Here is a 20102-nt window from a genome sequence, read left to right as displayed (position 1 = left end):
TAGATGTACATAGTTGTTTTTTCAATGGAATTCTTGTCTTTTTACCAATAAAAAAATCAAGCTTGTCAGAAAAATATCAAGAATAAGTTATAAACACTTATTTAAGTGATCTTCTCAAATTACTTGTAACAGTGATTTTAAAAAGTCTTTGTCTATTTATAGATTTTTTTTAAATATTTCACAGCCAAAATCACTTGAAGAAGTGATTCTGAAATCACTTGTTTAAGTAGCACCCCTGACTGTTGAGTGAAGATACATTCTTAATTTTAAATGATCCCAGACACATAGTTTATTTTATAGATGTATTGCTAGTTGGTTGATTTATGCAAACACTATTGATAAATATCTGTCATTCATTAATATATATGTATATTATCTCCTTTGAGATTGACCATGCATTGCTCGAGGCAGATCATGCCATTTCTAAAAGGGGGATTCCAACTACATGTCCCCATTCAAATGCATTGATTGTCCAAAAAAAAAGCAGAATTCCAACCCATTGAAAGCTTCTTCTGGATCCTCCACTGCTGTTTCCATTTAAGGTATGCTGACTGGTGTGTACTCCAAGATAGTCATCTGTTATTCTATTTTGTATATATGAATCTGAAATTGCAGTGAATATACCAATTTGAATCTAAGACTTTGAAAATAACTTTGTTATACTTTTGATTAAATGTTGGATGGTTATTTTTCAAATATACCTTGAATGCTATCTTAATTAGCTACCATGCCATAAGAACTATACGACCCTATGAAGACTAAGTGTGGCGTGTTTATTGTGCACCTCATATAGCCCATAAACTATTTTGGTTATACATCTTTGGCTGTTCTTTGCTCTCTAATATTCGGCTTTTGGGGCTTCTGACAAATGTAGATCCAGAAAAGTGCCTCAGACTAATGAAATATAGTATTTGATTTATACATCTTGGTCTATACCTCTGTTGGTGGGCTATCAGTTCCAGGGAATATCATCAGCTCTGTAGTCAGTACTTTGTTTTTGACATGATTTATAAAATCAGTGCACACACTGAAATGTGTTACTTGGTAAATGATCATTGACCATTAATTTCATGTTGAAAGTGATAAAGATAAGGGTTAATTGCAAATGTCAGATAAATCATGTCAGACAGCCATGTACACCTTGAAATAGTCTGTACACCAACTATATAGTTTACCTACTGTTAATGGTTATTAAAAAAACCCAGACCAAAACACAAAAATTTAACATTAACCAAGGAACCATGAACATGAGGTCAAAGTCAGATGATCCCAACCAGACAGACATGTAGACCATACAAGCATTCAATACAACAATAATTGTAAACCTATTGTTTATAGTGCTTGAAAGACAGATCAAAACACAAAAATTTAACATTAACCATATAGTCTTACCAGAGACATATAATACAAGTACATGTTTCTGGACTTACTATATGCATACCAAATTGTTTCCTCAAGTCAAAATTATGTTTAGATCTACATAAGAAATTAAAATAAAAGTTTCTATCAGATATCTTTATATACTTTGTCATCTGTTTTATATTCCCAATGTTAAATTTCACGGAATTTTAGGGTCACTTCGTGAGCCTTTACTGGCCATTGCATTGATCACATTCCGTGTGTACACTTATCACTGGTATTAAAGAGATAATAGTAACCGCAATTACGATTATCCCAATATGGCGACGGCAGATATAGGTGAAATCTTTACAGTCATTTTACTCAAATGTAGCATGTTTTTGTCACTAGTTACTCAGCTGCAAGGTTTTTCTATACCATTACATCGTATTTGAATCGTAACGGTGCACAGGAATTGTCTAAGCGCTTTGATAATTGCCGTTGAAAAATTCGGGATAATAATCGTAACTCGGATAAAAAGATAATCGTAATTATGGTATTAAAAAATGCGAAGATAATCGTAACTGGATAGTGTTTTATTGATATTGACAATAAAAAAGTATATCTGATAGCACATGATGAAATTATGGTGATGAATTAATCACGTTTCAACATCTTATGACATATCTTTTTGTGGATATATTATTAATGGTTCTAATGAAAACAGCTACATACTATTATATCATAAAATTGGAAGGTAGAACAAGCTTTAAGAAATTTGGATATGGACAAACACAAACTATGTTAAAATACAGAAAACTCCCAAGAACTAGGAATGTCACAAAATATGGGAATGAGCGATGAGGCAATTTTATAGGAAGTTATGATATATGGCAATAATTGTCAGGGGAAACGCATGTGTCAGCCTACATCAGATATTCGATTAATAAGATTGAGAATGGAAATGGGGAATGTATCACAGAGACAACAACCTGACCATACAAAAAACAACAACAGAAGGTCACCAACAGGTCTTCAATGTCTCGAGAAATTCCCGCACCCGGAGGCGTCCTTCAGCTGGCCCTAAGACTGTTAAAGAACATTGATTTATCCTGAATAAAAACATAGTAAATATAATAATTATTGTTTTAAATCATTTAATGCAGGTGGCTATGTGTGCTATTTCTTCCCCCGGGAAGCAACTGCTGGTTCAATTTTAGTCCATACCCGTTATGCCATAATGAAGTAGGAAATAGTTACCAAAGGTACCAGGATTATAATTTAGTACACCAGACGCGCGTTTCGTCTACATAAGACTCATCAGTGACGCTCATATCAAAATATTTATAAAGCCAAACAAGTACGAAGTTGAAGAGCATTGAGGATCCAAAATTCTAAAAAGTTGTGCCAAATACAGCTAAGGTTATCTATTCCTGGGATAAGAAATTCCTTAGTTTTATGAAAAATTTAAAGTTTTGTAACCAGTAAATTTATAAAAATGACCACATAATTGATATTCATGTCAACACCAAAGTGCTGACTACTGGGCTGGTGATACCCGCGGGGACGAAACGTCCACCAGCAGTGGAAAGACGTTTAGTATTCGCCAGAGACAGTTTGATGAGAAATTAAGAACAAAATACAGTTTGGCACTTTTGGGATATGGGATATTGCTACCCCCCCCCCCCCACCCCATTTTCTCCCAACAAAAACCCACCTTAAACGCGCACATAACATTGAAACTTTGAAACAATTAGAATATCTACTTTAAAATACCACAATACCTGATCCGACATATGCTTCATTGTCAATATATTGAACAGGTACATAGATATAGGAAGATGCGGTGTGGGTACTAATGAGACAACTCTCCATCCTAATAACAATTTCAAAAAAGTAAACCATTATAGGTTAATGTATACATTAAAAGGTAATACATATTGTTGTCTGTTTTAAGGGCATTTTTCAATAAAAGAGTGAATTTCAGACCTAAAAAAAATAAAAATCAATTTGTCAAAATTTTTATTTCTAGAGTTATTTTGAATACCTCTATTGTAAATAAAAATAAAAAGTGCAATCTTAAATACTCTTTAAAATGATATCATTTTCATAATGTATGTACTGTTTCGCAGGGGACATTTGTCCACTACGAAACTGCTTTTAAACGCACATCTTATTTCATTTTAATGTCTCCTATAGACATTCTAGTTTGTTTTACTTTATAAACTAGAAAGATCTCATATTTTTCTAAATGTGAGAACCATTTTTTATCGATATATATTAGACAGTACTTCACATATAAACGTACAACTTATGTTACGTAGTGGACATTTTCATGAGTGTCAAGTGGACAAAACCGTTTGGATCGTAGTGGACAAAAAGTTTCGTAGTTGACATCAACCCTACACTATGTTGATAACATACCGAAAATTACATTAAACTAACCCTTGCACGTATTAAGCTGTTCACTGATTTTGTTTCATAATTTTAGAACCAGATACTGAAGGAGATTTGAACCGTTTCGAAGTGGACATTAACAAAAATACGGTATCACTCTGGTCTATTTGATGTGCTCTTTTTTGTCAACAATTAAAGTGCCGTTATTAAAACATCAATTCTTTTGTAAGCCCCTTATGTTTATATCTCTTACAAACATTGAGCATGAATGTTGAATAGGGCGTTTAGGGAAATGCCAGGAATCCATAGCTTATTAGTCACTCTAAAAATCTTATGTTTCTTTTCTAAAAAATGTTAAATCTAATTCCATGTAATGAATGCACAAAAAAATACTAGTAAAGATCAAAAACATTTTTTTCAAAGTGCCTGGGATAAGAAATCACAGTTTTGTAAAAAAAAAAAAAAACGCCAATAAATCGAGAGATATATAAGTAAATTTGCCTTAAATAATAACATGTAAGTTTTTTTTTTTTTTTTTTGTTTCCGTTAATGTCATCCATTTACTGTACATTTGCATTTTAATACACACAATACCATTGAAATGCTGAAAGACACATTTAATTTTTCAGTTACTATTATCCGATAAAGAAATTACGATTATCAAACAAGAAAAATTCCATAGAGTTACGATTATCATCCCGAATTTTTCAACGGCAATTTTCAAAGCGCTTAGACAATTCCTGTGCACCGTTACGATTCAAATACGATGTAATGGTATAGAAAAACCTTGCAGCTGAGTAACTAGTGACAAAAACATGCTACATTTAAGTAAATTGACTGTAAAGATTTTACCTATATCTGCCGTCGCCATATTGGGATAATCGTAATTGCGGTTACTATTATCTCTTTAATACCAGTGACTTATGCTAAACCGTGTGGACCCTTTGTGAGCCTTCACCATTGCATTGATCGGACTCCGTATGCACTTATGCTACAACGTGTGTACCCTTCGTGAGCCTTCACCATTGCATCAATAAGGATACTCTTAATATGATACAGCTATGCGTGTGCTGCATTTTCACACCAGTCTTTTAACTTAATTCATCATAATAGTGGGGTTGTAAAGTGTTACCAAGAACTCTCAGTTCAACTTGTGTGTTCTTGTCCTCTGGCTCATGTCTGAGTGATATTTTCCATTTACCTTTAGTCCGAGATTACTCTGACGTCCGACGGCTGTTTTGCCAGACAAGCTGGGGCCGTGGGACGTCAGAGCTTGTCCCATATCAAAAAGTGGATATTTGCCCACCCAAAATAGATGCGCTACTTTGTCGCGTCTGGAGCCGACTGAGGGCCTTGGAATTTTAAAAATCGGGCATCAATCTCTTCATTTTTCATTTATCTCTTCATTTATGTAAGTTTCACCTACCTGCCAACCTTTATTTTACTATATTCTAACAGTTTTCATAGTGACCCCTCCATTTCAGCATTTTCACTTTCACTTTCAAATATGGACGTCAAGTTACGAGAGAGTTTGTGGCCTCGAGACTCAAATATGCAAATATTTATATTTTTTTACCTCCTTTATAGGAGATCGATGATTAACATCTAGAAGCAACCACGTTTTTTCGATAATCAGCATTCAGTTCCGACCACGATAACCATCGTAAGCTCTCGGATCTTTAGGCAGGCGCATCGTAAATGAACGAGGTGTTACATTATGGTCATTTGCCCTGTTTTCTCGTGGTCACGTGATAATATTTGAAAATGATAGTGAAAATGCTGAAATGGGGGGATCACTATGAAAACTGTTAAAATATAGAAAAATAAAGGTTGGCAGGTAGGTGAAACTTACTTAAATGAAGAGATAAATGAAAAATGAAGAGATTGATGCCCGATTTTTAAAATTCCAAGGCCCTCAGTCGGCTCCAGACGCGACAAAGTAGCGCATCTATTTTGGGTGGGCAAATATCCACTTTTTGATATGGGACAAGCTCTGACGTCCCACGGCCCCAGCTTGTCTGGCAAAACAGCCGTCGGACGTCAGAGTAATCTCGGACTAATTTACCTTTAGTATGAAAATTTAGAAACTATAAGAATTAATTATTTTATTTAATTCATCTTGTAGACAATTTTTATTTGTTTGTTTTCTTTTATGATAGTCATTTTAAATTAAAAAGAGTAACTACATGTACGTTCTCACTACACGGTTGTGACATTATGTACGCTATGCTCCGTTTGTCATTGACCATAGTCTAAACACTTTAACGATCAGTTTATTATCTTAGTAACACTTAATGTTAAAACTAAATAATTCAGATTTAGTGCGAGGTTTAGTTGGGAATATTCAAATTTTAAAGTAAATTTGGATTTTATTAGATAAATACTTACCATCATAAATTCTGAGTGTAACCCCAATTGCGTCATAGGTCAGATGGAAAATCCCAACTAAAAATAAACGTATTCTCACTGGTCCGGACATATACCCCTGTTTGCCCATATTCTTCCATTCAATTTCCTCAAGACAGAAAACATAAGGAAAGGGGATGAAGGGGAGGTGGGTGGGACCTATAATTTATGATGGTAAGTATTTATCTAATAAAATCCAAATTTACTTTAAAATTTGAATATTTTATAGCTATAAATACGTTACCATCATAAATTCTGAGTAACAGAATCTAACGTAAAGCTGAATCCCCTGTAACAGAAGAAACAGGAGGATAGTTCAATCTTTGTGCTGAAACTATAGGTCCAAGAGAGTATAAACTCTCGGCAAAAGTAGCCATAGATTGGAGGTAGTGAGATATAAAAGAGTTCTCATTTCTCCAGAAACCTGCAGACAGTACCTCTTCCAAAGATGCACTGTTAAACAGAGCCCAGGATGTAGAGATACCCCTAACATCATGAGCTTTAACATTAAAACTATTTAAAAGTTCTGCCTTAGAAGAACCATAAGCTAAAGATATGCATTTGCATATCCAAGTAGAAATAGTTTTAACAGAAAGATCTGAGATTCCTTTTTTAATAGGAATAAAGAGTCTTGAGTTAGAAACAGAACGTTAACTACACGTTCTTTCCAGATAAATAGAAAGGATTCTTACTGGACATAAAAGTACAGAAATAGAATCGCTAGGGAGTGCAGGAATCACAACTGGTTCTGCACCCTTATCTGGAATCTGATTCTTTGCCAAAAAAGCAGGATCCGTTAAAAGAGTAACAGAAGATTTATCCCTGTTAAATCGAAGGCAAGCATCAGAAATAGAGAAGGCATGGATTTCACTCCTTCTCCGTCCAGAAGCCAAAGCTAAAAGAAAACAGCATTTATAGGAAAGAAACCTTAATCTATTGTTTCTGCTGGTTCAAAAGGAGGAAGTTTTAAAAAGGATAAAACTAGTCCAAGGTCCCACTTAGGAACTAAAGTTTTTTGTCTTGGTCTTTCAAGACTAAAACTACGAACCAAAAGAGAAATATGTTCATTGATTCCAAAATCTGGGCCACCAGAAATATAAATAGTTCTTGAGATAGCTGATCTATATCCCTTAATAGTAGAGGGACATAATCCTTTGGATTCAAAAAGAAAAACTAGAAAGTCTGCTAATTGTTGTACAGTGACTTGGAAAGGATCAATTTCCCGCTCACTACACCAATCTGAGAAGATTGACCATTTTGCATCATAGACAATGCTAGTGGAGTCTCTGACAGACTTTGTGAGATGCTTGGTTGCTCCTTCAGAAAAACCTCTCTTTCTGAGGCTAACCCTGAGAGAAGCCAGGCGTGTAGATGAAGTTTTTCTGGATTTTGATAAAGAACCTTGCCCTTGATTTGAGACAGAAGGTCTGGTCTCAGAGGTAGAACTAGAGGACAAGCGCATGATAGGCGCAGAAGGTCTGGAAACCAAGACTGTTTTGGCCATGCTGGAGCAATAACTATGATCTTGCAATTTTCCCCTGCTATTTTCTGAAGTACTGGGGAGAGAAACCTGAAAGGAGGGAAGGCGTACCCGAACATTCCTTTCCAAGATAGGCTCATTGCGTCTACTGCAAAAGATTTTGGATCTGGAACCGGAGACACAAATGTTAGAAGTTTGTGATTGAGACTGGTCGCAAACAGATCTATCTGAGGTGACCCCCAATGAAGAGTCAAAGCTTTGAAAACTACTTGAAGTAGTTCCCACTCCGTGTTTACTGGAGCAAGAGATCTGGATAGAGTGTCGGCTAGAATATTGAGGTGCCCCGCAATATGTCTCACCACTAGATGAACCTGGAGTTGAAAACACAGAAGGAGAATGTCTCTGGCTATCTGATAAAGAGAAGGTGAATGAGTTCCTCCCTGATTCTTGAGATAAGCTACAACTGTTGTGTTGTCCGTGGCCAGAATGACAGATTGATTCTTTAGAGACATTTGGAAATGATTCAGTGCAAACAGAACTGCTTTCATTTCCAATACATTGATATGCTCTTCCAAAAGATCTGGACTCCAGACTCCCGAGATTGTAAGCCCCCCCCCCAGATATGCTCCCCAACCGAGGGTGGAGGCATCTGTGAATAATGTTAGACTGGGAACTTGAGGGGACAGACATAGGCCCCTCATTACATTTTCCCGTACTAACCACCATTGAAGGTGTGGAAATAAAGGCTGAGTGATTGGAATCAATGCTTCCCATTCTTGTGAAGCTGCAATCCATAACTTGTGTAGATAAAACTGAAGCGGACGAATGTGAAGTCGTCCCAATGGAATTACATCTGCCAGAGAGTTCAATAGACCCAGAAGTTGCAAGAATTGACGTGCTGTGACTGATTGAACCGTCAGGAATAAATGTATTTTCTGACATAGTTTTGTAAATTTCTCCTCTGGTGGGAGGACTAGGCCTACACTGGTTAGGAAATGTTCTCCCAGGAAAACAAAGTCTTGAGACGGAATTATCTCTGACTTTTTCCAAGAGATAAGGAAGCCTAGGGACAGAAAACAATTGATGACCAAATCTGTCTGAACCCTCAATTTGATTGGGCAAAATTCCTTGAGAAGGGAATCGTCCAGATAGGAATGAATCTGAATAGACAGGGAATGTAGGTGAGCTATAGCAGCCTGCATGATTTTTGTAAAAGCCAAAGGGGCTGTAGACAGGCCAAAAGGGAGAGCCTTGAACTGGAAAACTTTGTTGTTCCAAACGAAGCGAAGGTATTTCCTGTAAGTTTTGGAAATGGGAATGTGGAAATACGCGTCTGAAAGATCCAGAGAAGTAGTCCACATTCCCGGAAGGATTGAAGCCCTGATGGATCTGTTTGTTTCCATTTTGAAGTGGGGAACAATAAGAAATTTGTTCAGAATAGATAGGTCTATGACTGGCCTCATTCCTCCAGTCTTCTTTGGAACCAGAAAAAGACGGGAATAAAATCCCGGAGACAGAGTTAAGATCGACACCTCCTCTATTGCAGCTTTTTGTAACATAGTGTCCACTTCTACTGACAGAAGTTGACACTTGACTGGGTCTTGTGTATGAGACAAACTTATTGGAACTGCAGATAGAGGAGGTGGGTTCTTGAACTGAAGTGTTAATCCTCCTCGAATTATTGACAGCACATAACAGTCTGAGGTAATTTTCTTCCACTGATTTAGGAAAAAACTTAACCTCCCCCCTACTGGTATTGATTTTTGAGGAACTTGTTGTAAATTTTCCCCTGGGGAAGCTGTCAATAACGTACGAGGGGGCAAGAACCTAGGTACTAGACCCAGGTTTCTTGGAACCCTTAAAACCACCAGAAGGCTTACCTGAGCTTTTTCCTGAGTTATTGGGTTTGTTCTGCGGTTTGCCGTAGTTATTCTTCCTTTTCTTAGCAGAAGAAGGAGGACCACCTGAAGCAGAAGTACTATTAGAACTAGATGTAGCATTAACCGACCTCTTGCCATTAGTAACTTGTACACTAACTTTGACTGGAGGAGGATTTTTGCTGAGTTCCTCTTGAACCCGCTGTAAGGGTAAACCAAACATCTTGTCAGAGAGTGGAGATTTCAGTAAAGAATCTTTCAAAGGCTCAGCTATAGAAATGTTTTCAAGAAACTCTGCTCTTTTTGATAGGGTGCAATTAGCAATAGAACCCATTAAAAGCAACTGAGATGAACCTAAAGCTTTATCCAGTTGAAGTAAGAAGGATCGTACTTCTGCTGGAACAACCGAATCTTCGCTGTTAAGCAAATGTCCGGTTGCAGCTAGAAAATGTTCGGCTGTGCCAAGAACTTGAGAAGCACTACGAAGGAGATTCTCAGTCTTTGACCAAACAGGTTGAGTGAGACGAAGACCATCTACTGGCTTTTTTCCCAATAAAGATGACATAGATTTGTCACAACTGGGAACAAGTCTACCCAGTGAAGAATCAAAGATATCAAAATCCTTGTACTTAACCTGATCAGTAAAGGATGACATTCCAAATCCTGAGATATTGTTATTAGAAACCTTTTCACTAGCAGAATTAGCGATACCTTCATTAATAAATTGTAAAGCAAAAGCCATATGGCCAGATTCAGGAAAAGAATTGTGAGAAGTCACAGTATCCTGAGAAATACCACAGGAAGCCTCAAAAGTTGAAGAAGGTTTCTTCGGCTTGGAAGGAGAGAGAAAAGGGATATGTGCTTCATCCCTCATCAAGGTATACACCTTATCCCTAAGATCCTTCAAGGAAGGAGGATCCTCAGTCTCCTTGGTGGGAGGTTGTTGAGCTGACTTAGAAGAAGGCTCAGGGGCCGTCTTTGATACCTTGGGAGAAGAAGAACTTTCAACATCCTCATCAGTGAGGAAAGCCCTTTCATGACTCCCAGGGGAAACAGAAAGCTCGTCATCCTCCCTCTCATCACATTCTACAGACTTAGCTGGAGAAGGTTGATGAGAAGAAACTCTATTTTCCAGTAGAGTCATACGACTGGATAGAGTATGGAATTCTGCCTTGAAAGACTCACCAAAGTCTAAAAGTAACTTCTGTAAACCATCCAAAGGTGATGCATGATCAGAAACCTGAGTACCATGTGAAGAACTAGAAGCTTGAGAGTCAGGTACGGTGGTAGAAGGGGCTACTGCAGAAGTCAAAGATACTGCTACGGGTAGAGCAGGAGCTAAAGGTGGTGCAGTAGCTACCCCAGAAGGGGGACCATAGAAATTGTCCCTATAAGGCCAAAAACCAGGTTGGTTTGGCATAAACCCACCATAAGGGTAAGACTGTGGCCAAGGTGGCTGAGACCATGAGGGTAAAGGTTGTGTGCCCGTGTTGGGAAGCATATACCCACAATAGGATAATGGGGGTCTAGAACCTGGCAAGTTCAAGCCCATAGCTGTACCTGGGACAGAACTAATAGTACCCGCTGAATTAACAGACCTAGATAAAGTATGAGTCACCGAAGTTGACGTAGGTACCCCCCCAAAATGCATGGCCGAACCTTGTGAAAGGGTCGGATAGGTAGCATTACCAGACACCGTTGTCGAAACTCCGGTCAATGTACTGGTAGTTTGGGGGGGACTTAAAGGTAGTGACCCATCTAAGAGATAGTCCGAACCAGGAATACTTACATACGGACTATTCAAATTAAAGTCCATAATAAATTTTACTTTAGTCAAAAAAACACAAATAATTTGTTTAGAAATTTAAACAAAACAAGGGAATATATTTCCAATAAAATACACAATATATATGAAAAGCAATTAAGCTATTCAAAAAACTAAACACTTCTCTGTTGAATCTGTTTGATGTGCACGTGTGACCGATGTCGCAGATGGAAATTGAATGGAAGAATATGGGCAAACAGGGGTATATGTCCGGACCAGTGAGAATACGTTTATTTTTAGTTGGGATTTTCCATCTGACCTATGACGCAATTGGGGTTACACTCAGAATTTATGATGGTAACGTATTTATAGCTATAAAATTCGACATACTTAGACGCGGACGTTGGATTTATGTACATACGAAAAACCTGTAGTGAACAAAACATTTATACTGGACTTTGCTATGTACACTTTCATGTACGATTTATACTGTTCTTAACATTACTTGTAATTGTATATTAAATTGAATTGATATAACATTTGGTATCCGAATTTATATTTTGATTATTGATACTGAGAGCTACTCACCATAACATTTGTTATAGTCCGAACCCTGTTATATATACACATGGGATATCAGTTTGCACCACTGGAGTTAAGCAAGCAACAATAGACCAACCTTTAAATATGGTATATGACTGATGATTGTTTCCCATCATTACGAAAGCAGAAAATGTAAGCCTGATTTGTCTTCTTTGCTTCGATTTTTATGACTGATAATAATATTAATTTGGTTTTTTTTTCTATAATTTTTTTTCCCCCTATAATTCGAAAGTAGAAAATATTCGAAAACGACAATAAGCTAACTTAGATTTGTATTGAAATTTCTGGGGGGAAAATCTGAAAAAAAAAATACATATACTAAATGTATAAGCCATACTACATCTCGGTTAGCAGTTCGGTTGCAAAATTCGAAATATGAGTATATGATAATTTTCTTCGTATATATATCTCTGATTTCGTTTACATAAATAAACGAAAAATTGAAATAATGTGTATGAAGAACGTAATTCATCTATGAAAACCAGTGGATATCTAAGTGTCGTGTCATACATGTATTATATAAATAGATTTAAATGTAGTTCATAATCGAAAGATTACAAATCTTATCATAACCAAACACAGTGAGAGTAAGAGTTTATATTTATACTATTTCCCCAATTACAGGTGATAGATTTTTGAGGATAACAATAGAAAATCGAAGTGACACATGACCCTGTACATAACATTTTAGATAAACTTGTCGAGACCATATCAAAATGAACAGAACAATTAATTTATTTCCCTGCGGATAACGGATGGATTAGAGTCTACTAACTTAAAGGTAATTTTTAAGATTTGTACATATGTAAACATATAGAAAAGCATACTTTATTATCTGATATCACATTATATAACATTTTGTTATATTTATCGTCATACATGAACAACCTAAGAGACTTGATAATATAACCCCGTGAAATTAAATTAAAATAAAATTACATTAAAGTCTGTAGGTCTATAATCGACACTTTGGCTGCTTTAAACGCAAGACCGTGTAGAATATATCTTATTAACACAAGTTTACAGTTTGAAAGCTAGGGGAAGACTGCCCCAGCAACAGTTTACAAAACGTAAATTAATTCCAAGATAAGGGTATTAAAACATTATAAAAGGTTCTAATAAAATATAAATATAATTGTCCAATGTTATGTAATAATATCAGGATTTTTGTCCTCCGGCTAAACTTTATAAAATAGCGATAATTGCTTCTTTTGAAGTTCAATGTAAGTTTAGCACTTTTGACAGCCATCGGATTAAGTTGTAAAAATAGTAAATCCATAATCTCTTTTGATATTTGAAATAAGAAACCTTATATTTAAGAATAAAGAAACATTTAAAACAAGAAATATGCAACTTAAAACTAAAGTTCATATAAATATTCAAAACGAGAGTTCATATAACTATTCAAAACGAGAGTTCATATACATATTCAATTCAAAACGGGGGTTCGTAAAAAGCACTTTGCAAATTATAGTAAAAGTTCCCAATATCACTTTTCTTCCGGTTATACAAGTGTCGTTCCATTAAATGTCAAATTATTTGACTCTTTTAAAATAAGATTTTATGTCTCCGATATCCTACTGTAAACTATAAACGCATATATTTATATCTACTGTACTTTACGTTCCATTTTTTTTAATGCAGCAAACAGCAACAACAAAATCTTTATATAAAATGTAAACTTGACTTTTCCCATAGTATTAGAGATGCGTTGGATAAAAAATGACCATATGCAAATGTATATCAACACATCTGTTAATTTTTAGAGTTGACAAAATCTATATATATATATATGTGCAAACTTTTATTTTTCTGGAAGTTGACTTGATATAAGAAACCTACAACGTCGATGTTTTTATCCGACGCAGCTCATAATTAACATTAATTCTGAAAATTGTTCATTGTTTCTCTTAAATAGCAGCTAATACAAATGATCATTCTTTTTCCCCCTTACCTTTCGTTTAGATAAATTGGTACAATGGATCCCAGCGTTAATACAGAGAAAACAGACATCATGAAAGAAGACACAAAAAACAACGTCCACAATAACTGGCGACGATTTATTGTGGGTCCTATCATAGTATTTTACACTTTTGTTTTCCAAGCAATATTTACCATAACATCGCAATATGCATTCTACATCCTTCAGAAACAGAAATTTGCCAATAAGACTATGGACAATTCTCAAAACAATCAATCAGTATGCGTGCAAAATAAATCTTTAGAAATATTTCACGAAATGGAAGAAATTCAAAAAGAGGTTGCAACATGGAACGTTTATTGCAACTTGGGAACTGGTATACCGTCTTTTGTGGCTGTTATTTTAATAAACTCGTACAGTGACAGAATCGGGAGGAAGAAAGCTTTCTTGATTCCGATTTGTGGAACGATAATAAACGCTTCATTCTGCGCAGCCGTTGCGTATTTTGAAATAAGTATTTACTATATACCAATAACATTATTCCTTGAAGGACTTAGTGGGGCCTGGATAGGGATGATACACACTGGATATGCTTATGTAGCCGATATTTCAGAGGCTGGAAAGTCAAGGACATTAGCCATGGCTACACTAGACATTTGTATAGGAGTCGGAATGGTAATGGCTCAATTAGTAGTTGGATATTTGATACATTGGACTGGTTTCTTCATTCCGATGATAACTATAGACGCTTGTCTTGTAGTGTCCTTCATTCTGGTTCTTATGTTACCAGAAACAGTTCAAGCTGCACCAAAAGAAAAAATAAGCCCAGTGCAATACGTCAAAAATGTTTTCGAATTTTATGTAAGTCCAGAATTAGCCGGTAAAAGATGGAAATATATTATCTGTACAACAGTATTTTCATGCTCCATATTAGCATATTTTGGAAGAATTTCAGTAGAGACTGTATACCAACTGAGTTCCCCATTCTGCTGGAATTCGGTTCAGATCGGTTGGTTCGCAGCTCTCAGAAGTTTACTTCAATTTATGATTGGAATGGGTCTAGTAAAACTTCTACAGAAAGGTTTCTCTGATGAAATGATTGGTTTTGTTGGAGCACTGACGTCAGCTGGGTCGTCTGCATTGGAGGCATTGGCTTACAATGATTGGATGATGTATTTAGGTATGTAGACCAATGAACTGGTGTCAGTAGCAGCGTGAAGTCTTTTAAATAATAAAAAAAAAGTAGCCGAATCAGTAAACGGGTTATTTCGGTATGGAAGGATTACTTTCTTTACAAGATTTCAAAAAGTACTAAATTATCAACATAACTAGGCTTTTGTGTTGTATATCATTTTTATTTTAAATGTGTATTTATTGTTAAATGTCGAAAGCTTATAATATATGTCGTTTCATATTATTAATTCTAGGTGAAACCAACATGATGATAACAATGAAAACGGTCATGTGTTTAACATGTTTTAAGCAATCAATGTGTCGATTAGCAACATAGAAAGTCACCACACAAAGTGCAACAAAACAACAAACGACAATTCAACAAACATGTCAACCACGAATTGGAAATGATATGTAAAGTCATATTCACAAAAAAAGACATTTTTTAAATTACCAAAATACAAAACAAAAGCATGATTTTTTTATTGCCAGTCCCCATACTCTTAAGAGAGATCAGATGGGCATTTCCAGGACTTGCGAACAAGTTTCAAGCCAGACCTACATTTGCGTTCCCAGTCTTGTTAGTTCCAAAAACTATTCCAAAGTTGTTTTTTTAAAGTGATAAAATGTGAATGTCGGGTTTTTGTGGGTTTTTTCCCTGAAAGATAACAAAATAAATATCTATTACAGTTCCAGCGGTTGGTATAACAGCTGTCCTACCCCAGCCAATGATGAGAGGTATCATGTCAAAGATGACGCCCATGGAAAAACAAGGTAAGAAATAGAAAACATATATAACACATGTGTAAAGGACCACATTCTTTGTTGTTCACACTCTGTGAACTGAACGCTGGAAAGCGTGTATTTTATAATCCGTGTATAGATAAATAGGATATAATGTTGTTTTATACCAGGAAATCATACTTATGGTCAGATAAACCCATTTTGGTCAGATAAAGACATTATCTTTACACACACATGTCCTTATTATAATGAATAGTTTATAACTAGTTTAATCTGGGAACATTATAATAAATAATATATGTTCCGTCTTTCTGGTTTGATATATGTAATTGCTTTCTAATGAAGAAAATTGTTATTATTGTTCAAAGTAAACACAATCTAAAACTTAATACTAAATACTACTTTGTAATTCTGTTTCCAGGTGCCATGTTTGGAGGTTTAGCCGCCATGGACATAGCTTTCAGCATGATAGCAGCAGTAACTGCTAACTCGATATACTCCTCTACCTTATCTATATATAGAGGCATTGTATTCTTTGTTCTATCATCTTACGATGCGATAGGAGCATTTTTGATATTGTAAGTAAAACAGTTTAAAGTCTGCCAATTGATATTTTATCGTATGTTTTTCTATGTTGTGATGCTATGCAATTGTTTCAGAAAAAGGGGAAGGTTTTGGGTCCATTAAAACGTTTAATCCCGGCGCTGCAAATGTTTGCACCTGTCCTAAGGTACAGTAGTTGTCGTTTGTTTATGTAATATAAACGTGTTTCTCGTTTCTCGTTTTGTTTATATAGATTAGACCGTTGGTTTTCCCGTTTGAATGGTTTTACACTAGTAATTTTGGGGCCCTTTATAGCTTGTTGTTCGGTGTGAGCCAAGGCTCCGTGTTGAAGGCCGTACTTTAACCTATAATGGTTTACTTTTTAAATTGTTATTTGAATAGAGAGTTGTCTCATTGGCACTCACACCACATCTTCCTATATCTATAAACGTCCTTTCGTTTTGTCTTGACAGACAAATGTAATTCGTCCACTTAAAAAAAAAGAAGGTTAAAATCTATTGCATACTGTAAGCCAACTTATTTTCGCGGATACTTTTTTTCGCGTTTACTTTTTCTGCGGACTATTTCACGACTATTTAGTTTCGCGATTTTCTGATTAACTTGGTGTAAGGAAATATCCAAGTTTTACATGTTCGCGAAGATTTATATTCCCGTTATTTTTCTGCTCGCGAAAAAAAAATCATTCACGAAAAAAAATTAGTTTACAATAGTATCTAGCATAATATATACCTTTAGCTACACGAATGAAAAGACCGAGTTTACCCTTCTAAAATTATTTTAAAAGTGTATTTCCTCAGATTTTCTAGTATGGTTTTGCTCGAGGTTTTTGTCTTTGAATGGTCAGTTGCATCTTCGCCGTGTTCTTTATGTTGTTCATGTTTCACTGCCTCATGTAATGCATTAAGATGAACTGCCTGGTAATTTTTGCAAATAGAATAAAATCGCTGTAAAATGACTTGCGCGAAATAACCGGAAGAATTCTCTACAAGCGGTATTTGAATAAAGTTGCGCGTGATTGTACTTTTCATCATCGATTCTCAGGTCAAGTCTGGTCCCTGGTACTGAGATGCCCTACCGAATTCAGCTTCACAAATTGAACAACTGTAAAGCAATTACTGACAACTGAAACTCGTACATAATCTTGTTCATTAGACCATGCATTTAACCCCCCCCCCTTTTTTATACTATATGACGCAAAAAATACGTATGTGGTAAAAATTGTAGGATATAACTATATTTAGTTTAAAGGGACTAGAGAAGCCATTGCCCAACTTCAACCACTACTAAACAAAGGGCCAATGCACCCATACAAAAAATAATTTACATATATAGGGCCATATGCATATATGTCAAATGTATGGATTGATTTTGGGAGTAAAGGGATTAAAACTATTTGTATGTTTTGGTTGATATATTTTATATGGTGCTTCACTAATTAGCATACATTACTTTGACCCCTATAAGGTTATCTAAAATACTAACAACTCTGCCCTTGTCAAACAAAGGTTGCAGATAAACATAACGAATAAATATCATCCATTGTCTAATACCGCACATAAATGACCTTTAACTGCTTCTGACCAGACTAGGTCAATTAATAGTAATCAGCTGATAACCTTATTGTGATATCAAAGTGAAACATCGATCATAGTTATTAATAATATTTATAACTTTACAAAATACGTTTACCCTGGCACATGTCATTACGGTGTCCAAAGTCAAAAACACTCAGTTGTTGTCTTTATTTTTTATATTTTTTTTTATTGGTGTACTTTTAAGAATTAGGCATTAATTTAAGACCGTTTGTCTGAAATATTTACAGACTTGGGGCAGTTCAGATCTTTACAAATATATGGAGACTCGTTGTATTGTTGAAGATGATCTGATGTCTTTACAGATTAATGTTGTTGACATAGTCCTTGTCTCGTAATATTTTATAAACAATGACTGTCAAGAAATAAGCCTGAAATATTATATCATGAGCGTAGTATATTCATATGATAGCTGATGCATGCATATCATACAATGGTTATCCTGTCGAGACTCCAAATATTTTTTGTTTAAACGTTTATAAATTGTACCACCTTGATGCTCCAATAGATATAGGAAGATGTGGTGTGAGTGCCAATGAGACAACTCTCCATCCAAATAACAATTTAAAAATTAAACCATTATAGGTTAAAGTACGGCCTTCAATGTATATATTTCAGAAACTTGGGAGTTATCAAGTTATGGTGAAAATGGTTCACCACTGATAAACCAATATCTGCACCTATTAATCTTATTATAAAACCATCATAAACATGATCCTATTTCTATACTATTTTACTTTTGTAGGATACTTTACATTGGATCATACAGGACTAGCAAAGGCACCGCAGCCGAGAAGGAATATCTCATCTCATCATAAACAAGATTTCTCAAGACTTTACGAGATTATTTTTTTTCGCATAATTTCAGTATTCAGGAATGGAAATAGATATGATATTTTGGTTCTTGATGTGATAGTACTTATTTTATTGTCATAGCATGTAAACGTTGATCGAATGTGATTGCAGCTATTATCTGTAACTTAAAATATGATATTAAACATTGTTTTGAAAATTTTAAAAATAAATTATATTGTGGAAATATTTTATATGTGAAAGTCTGAATGTTGTGTGCTGCTTAAGCGAAATGCAAAAATCGCTTGCTCTACCACACTGAGGATATTGTCTTATAAAAAAAGAGGTGCATAAAATTGCTTACAAATTTGTGGTTTGCTTCATATCCAGTGGCAAGTGTTTTATGCATGTTCAGGTGAGAATGAAATAAACAAATCCAATAGATAGATTTGCAAAACTATTGACCAGTATGAAGTATCACCCCTGCCATACACAACGTGAAAGTTTTATATGGACAGAGCGTTTCTTGCAACCTTTCACTTACAGACCTCTCCAAGAGCTTGTGAAAGGATTTTCAACCTGCATGTCAGGAATGTTTCTGTGCACAAGGCAGCAAATATGACAATTTTGTATTATTTATGGCTACATACTTAATAATATTCTCAGCAAAGGCAAACAGACACTTCTCTTAAAATTTGACAAAAGACTATCCCACTGCATGATCACAGCCGAATGAAGGCCCCCTTTTTGGCAATAGTTTACTGCAGCATGGGATATGTCATTTGGTTGTTTGTAATGATGAGTTGCTGTCTCATACCTCTCAATTCTTATTCTCCATGCACATTGAGCTTGAGATAAAATTAAATAAGAACATATAGGTTCTTACACAAAGATATTTGACTCAAAGTTGAAAATAATTTGACAGTGCTATGGCAAAAAATGAGAAGACCAAAAGATATACAACAGTTAACAAAAAATAATGTACTCAGCAACAGTATGCCTTTTGCAAATTTAAATATTAGGAAATATCAAAATAAATTAGTTTACGCATATTTTTTTTCATAAAATTTTAAATTATAGCCAGTCACAGATATAAAAGACAAACTTCAAACAACATACTGATATTAGATTGATTTATGGTTTTAATCCAATGCAGAAATCATATTACAGTGAATAATGTTTAAACCGAACCTCCTCAGGACTTAAGATTTTGTTCAGTTTTGTTCGATGTTCCGTTTTATCAGGTTCACAACGCACATAATTTGATATGACAGTGCTTACGAACATGTTTGGGTTAATCAGGTTTAAGTTAAGTCACGTTTCACTGTATATTTTAATAAAAAAAAACATCACAGTGAACCTTCTTTACCACCACCTTTAGTGTTGGATGTAACTTGTTTTATTCCTGGCTTGATAAAACAAATTTCAATTAAATTAGGATTTGCTTCTC

At 35.3% G+C, this 20102-nt stretch overlaps 1 protein-coding gene across 2 annotated transcripts; it reads left to right on the top strand.

The window, feature by feature from the left end:
• Positions 1-11641: 11641 nt before the first annotated feature.
• LOC134711493 (lysosomal proton-coupled steroid conjugate and bile acid symporter SLC46A3-like) lies at positions 11642-18899 on the top strand. 2 transcript variants are annotated; one of them, XM_063572116.1, is made up of 6 exons: positions 11642-11740; positions 12491-12647; positions 13832-14967; positions 15651-15734; positions 16126-16282; positions 18606-18899. In XM_063572116.1, exons 3-6 carry the CDS (start codon positions 13845-13847, stop codon positions 18676-18678), a joined length of 1437 nt encoding a protein of 478 aa, XP_063428186.1. In that variant the 5' UTR covers positions 11642-11740; positions 12491-12647; positions 13832-13844; the 3' UTR covers positions 18679-18899. The 2 variants fall into 2 exon arrangements, with proteins under 2 accessions (XP_063428186.1, XP_063428185.1); XM_063572115.1 differs by having other exon boundaries at positions 11648-11998.
• Positions 18900-20102: the final 1203 nt, after the last annotated feature.

This window comes from Mytilus trossulus, chromosome 3, assembly GCF_036588685.1.
Source record: "Mytilus trossulus isolate FHL-02 chromosome 3, PNRI_Mtr1.1.1.hap1, whole genome shotgun sequence".
Taxonomy (NCBI): Eukaryota; Metazoa; Mollusca; class Bivalvia; order Mytilida; family Mytilidae; genus Mytilus; species Mytilus trossulus.
The sequence above is the reverse complement of the archived record's forward strand: the minus strand, read 5'-3'. Positions and strand labels throughout refer to the sequence as shown.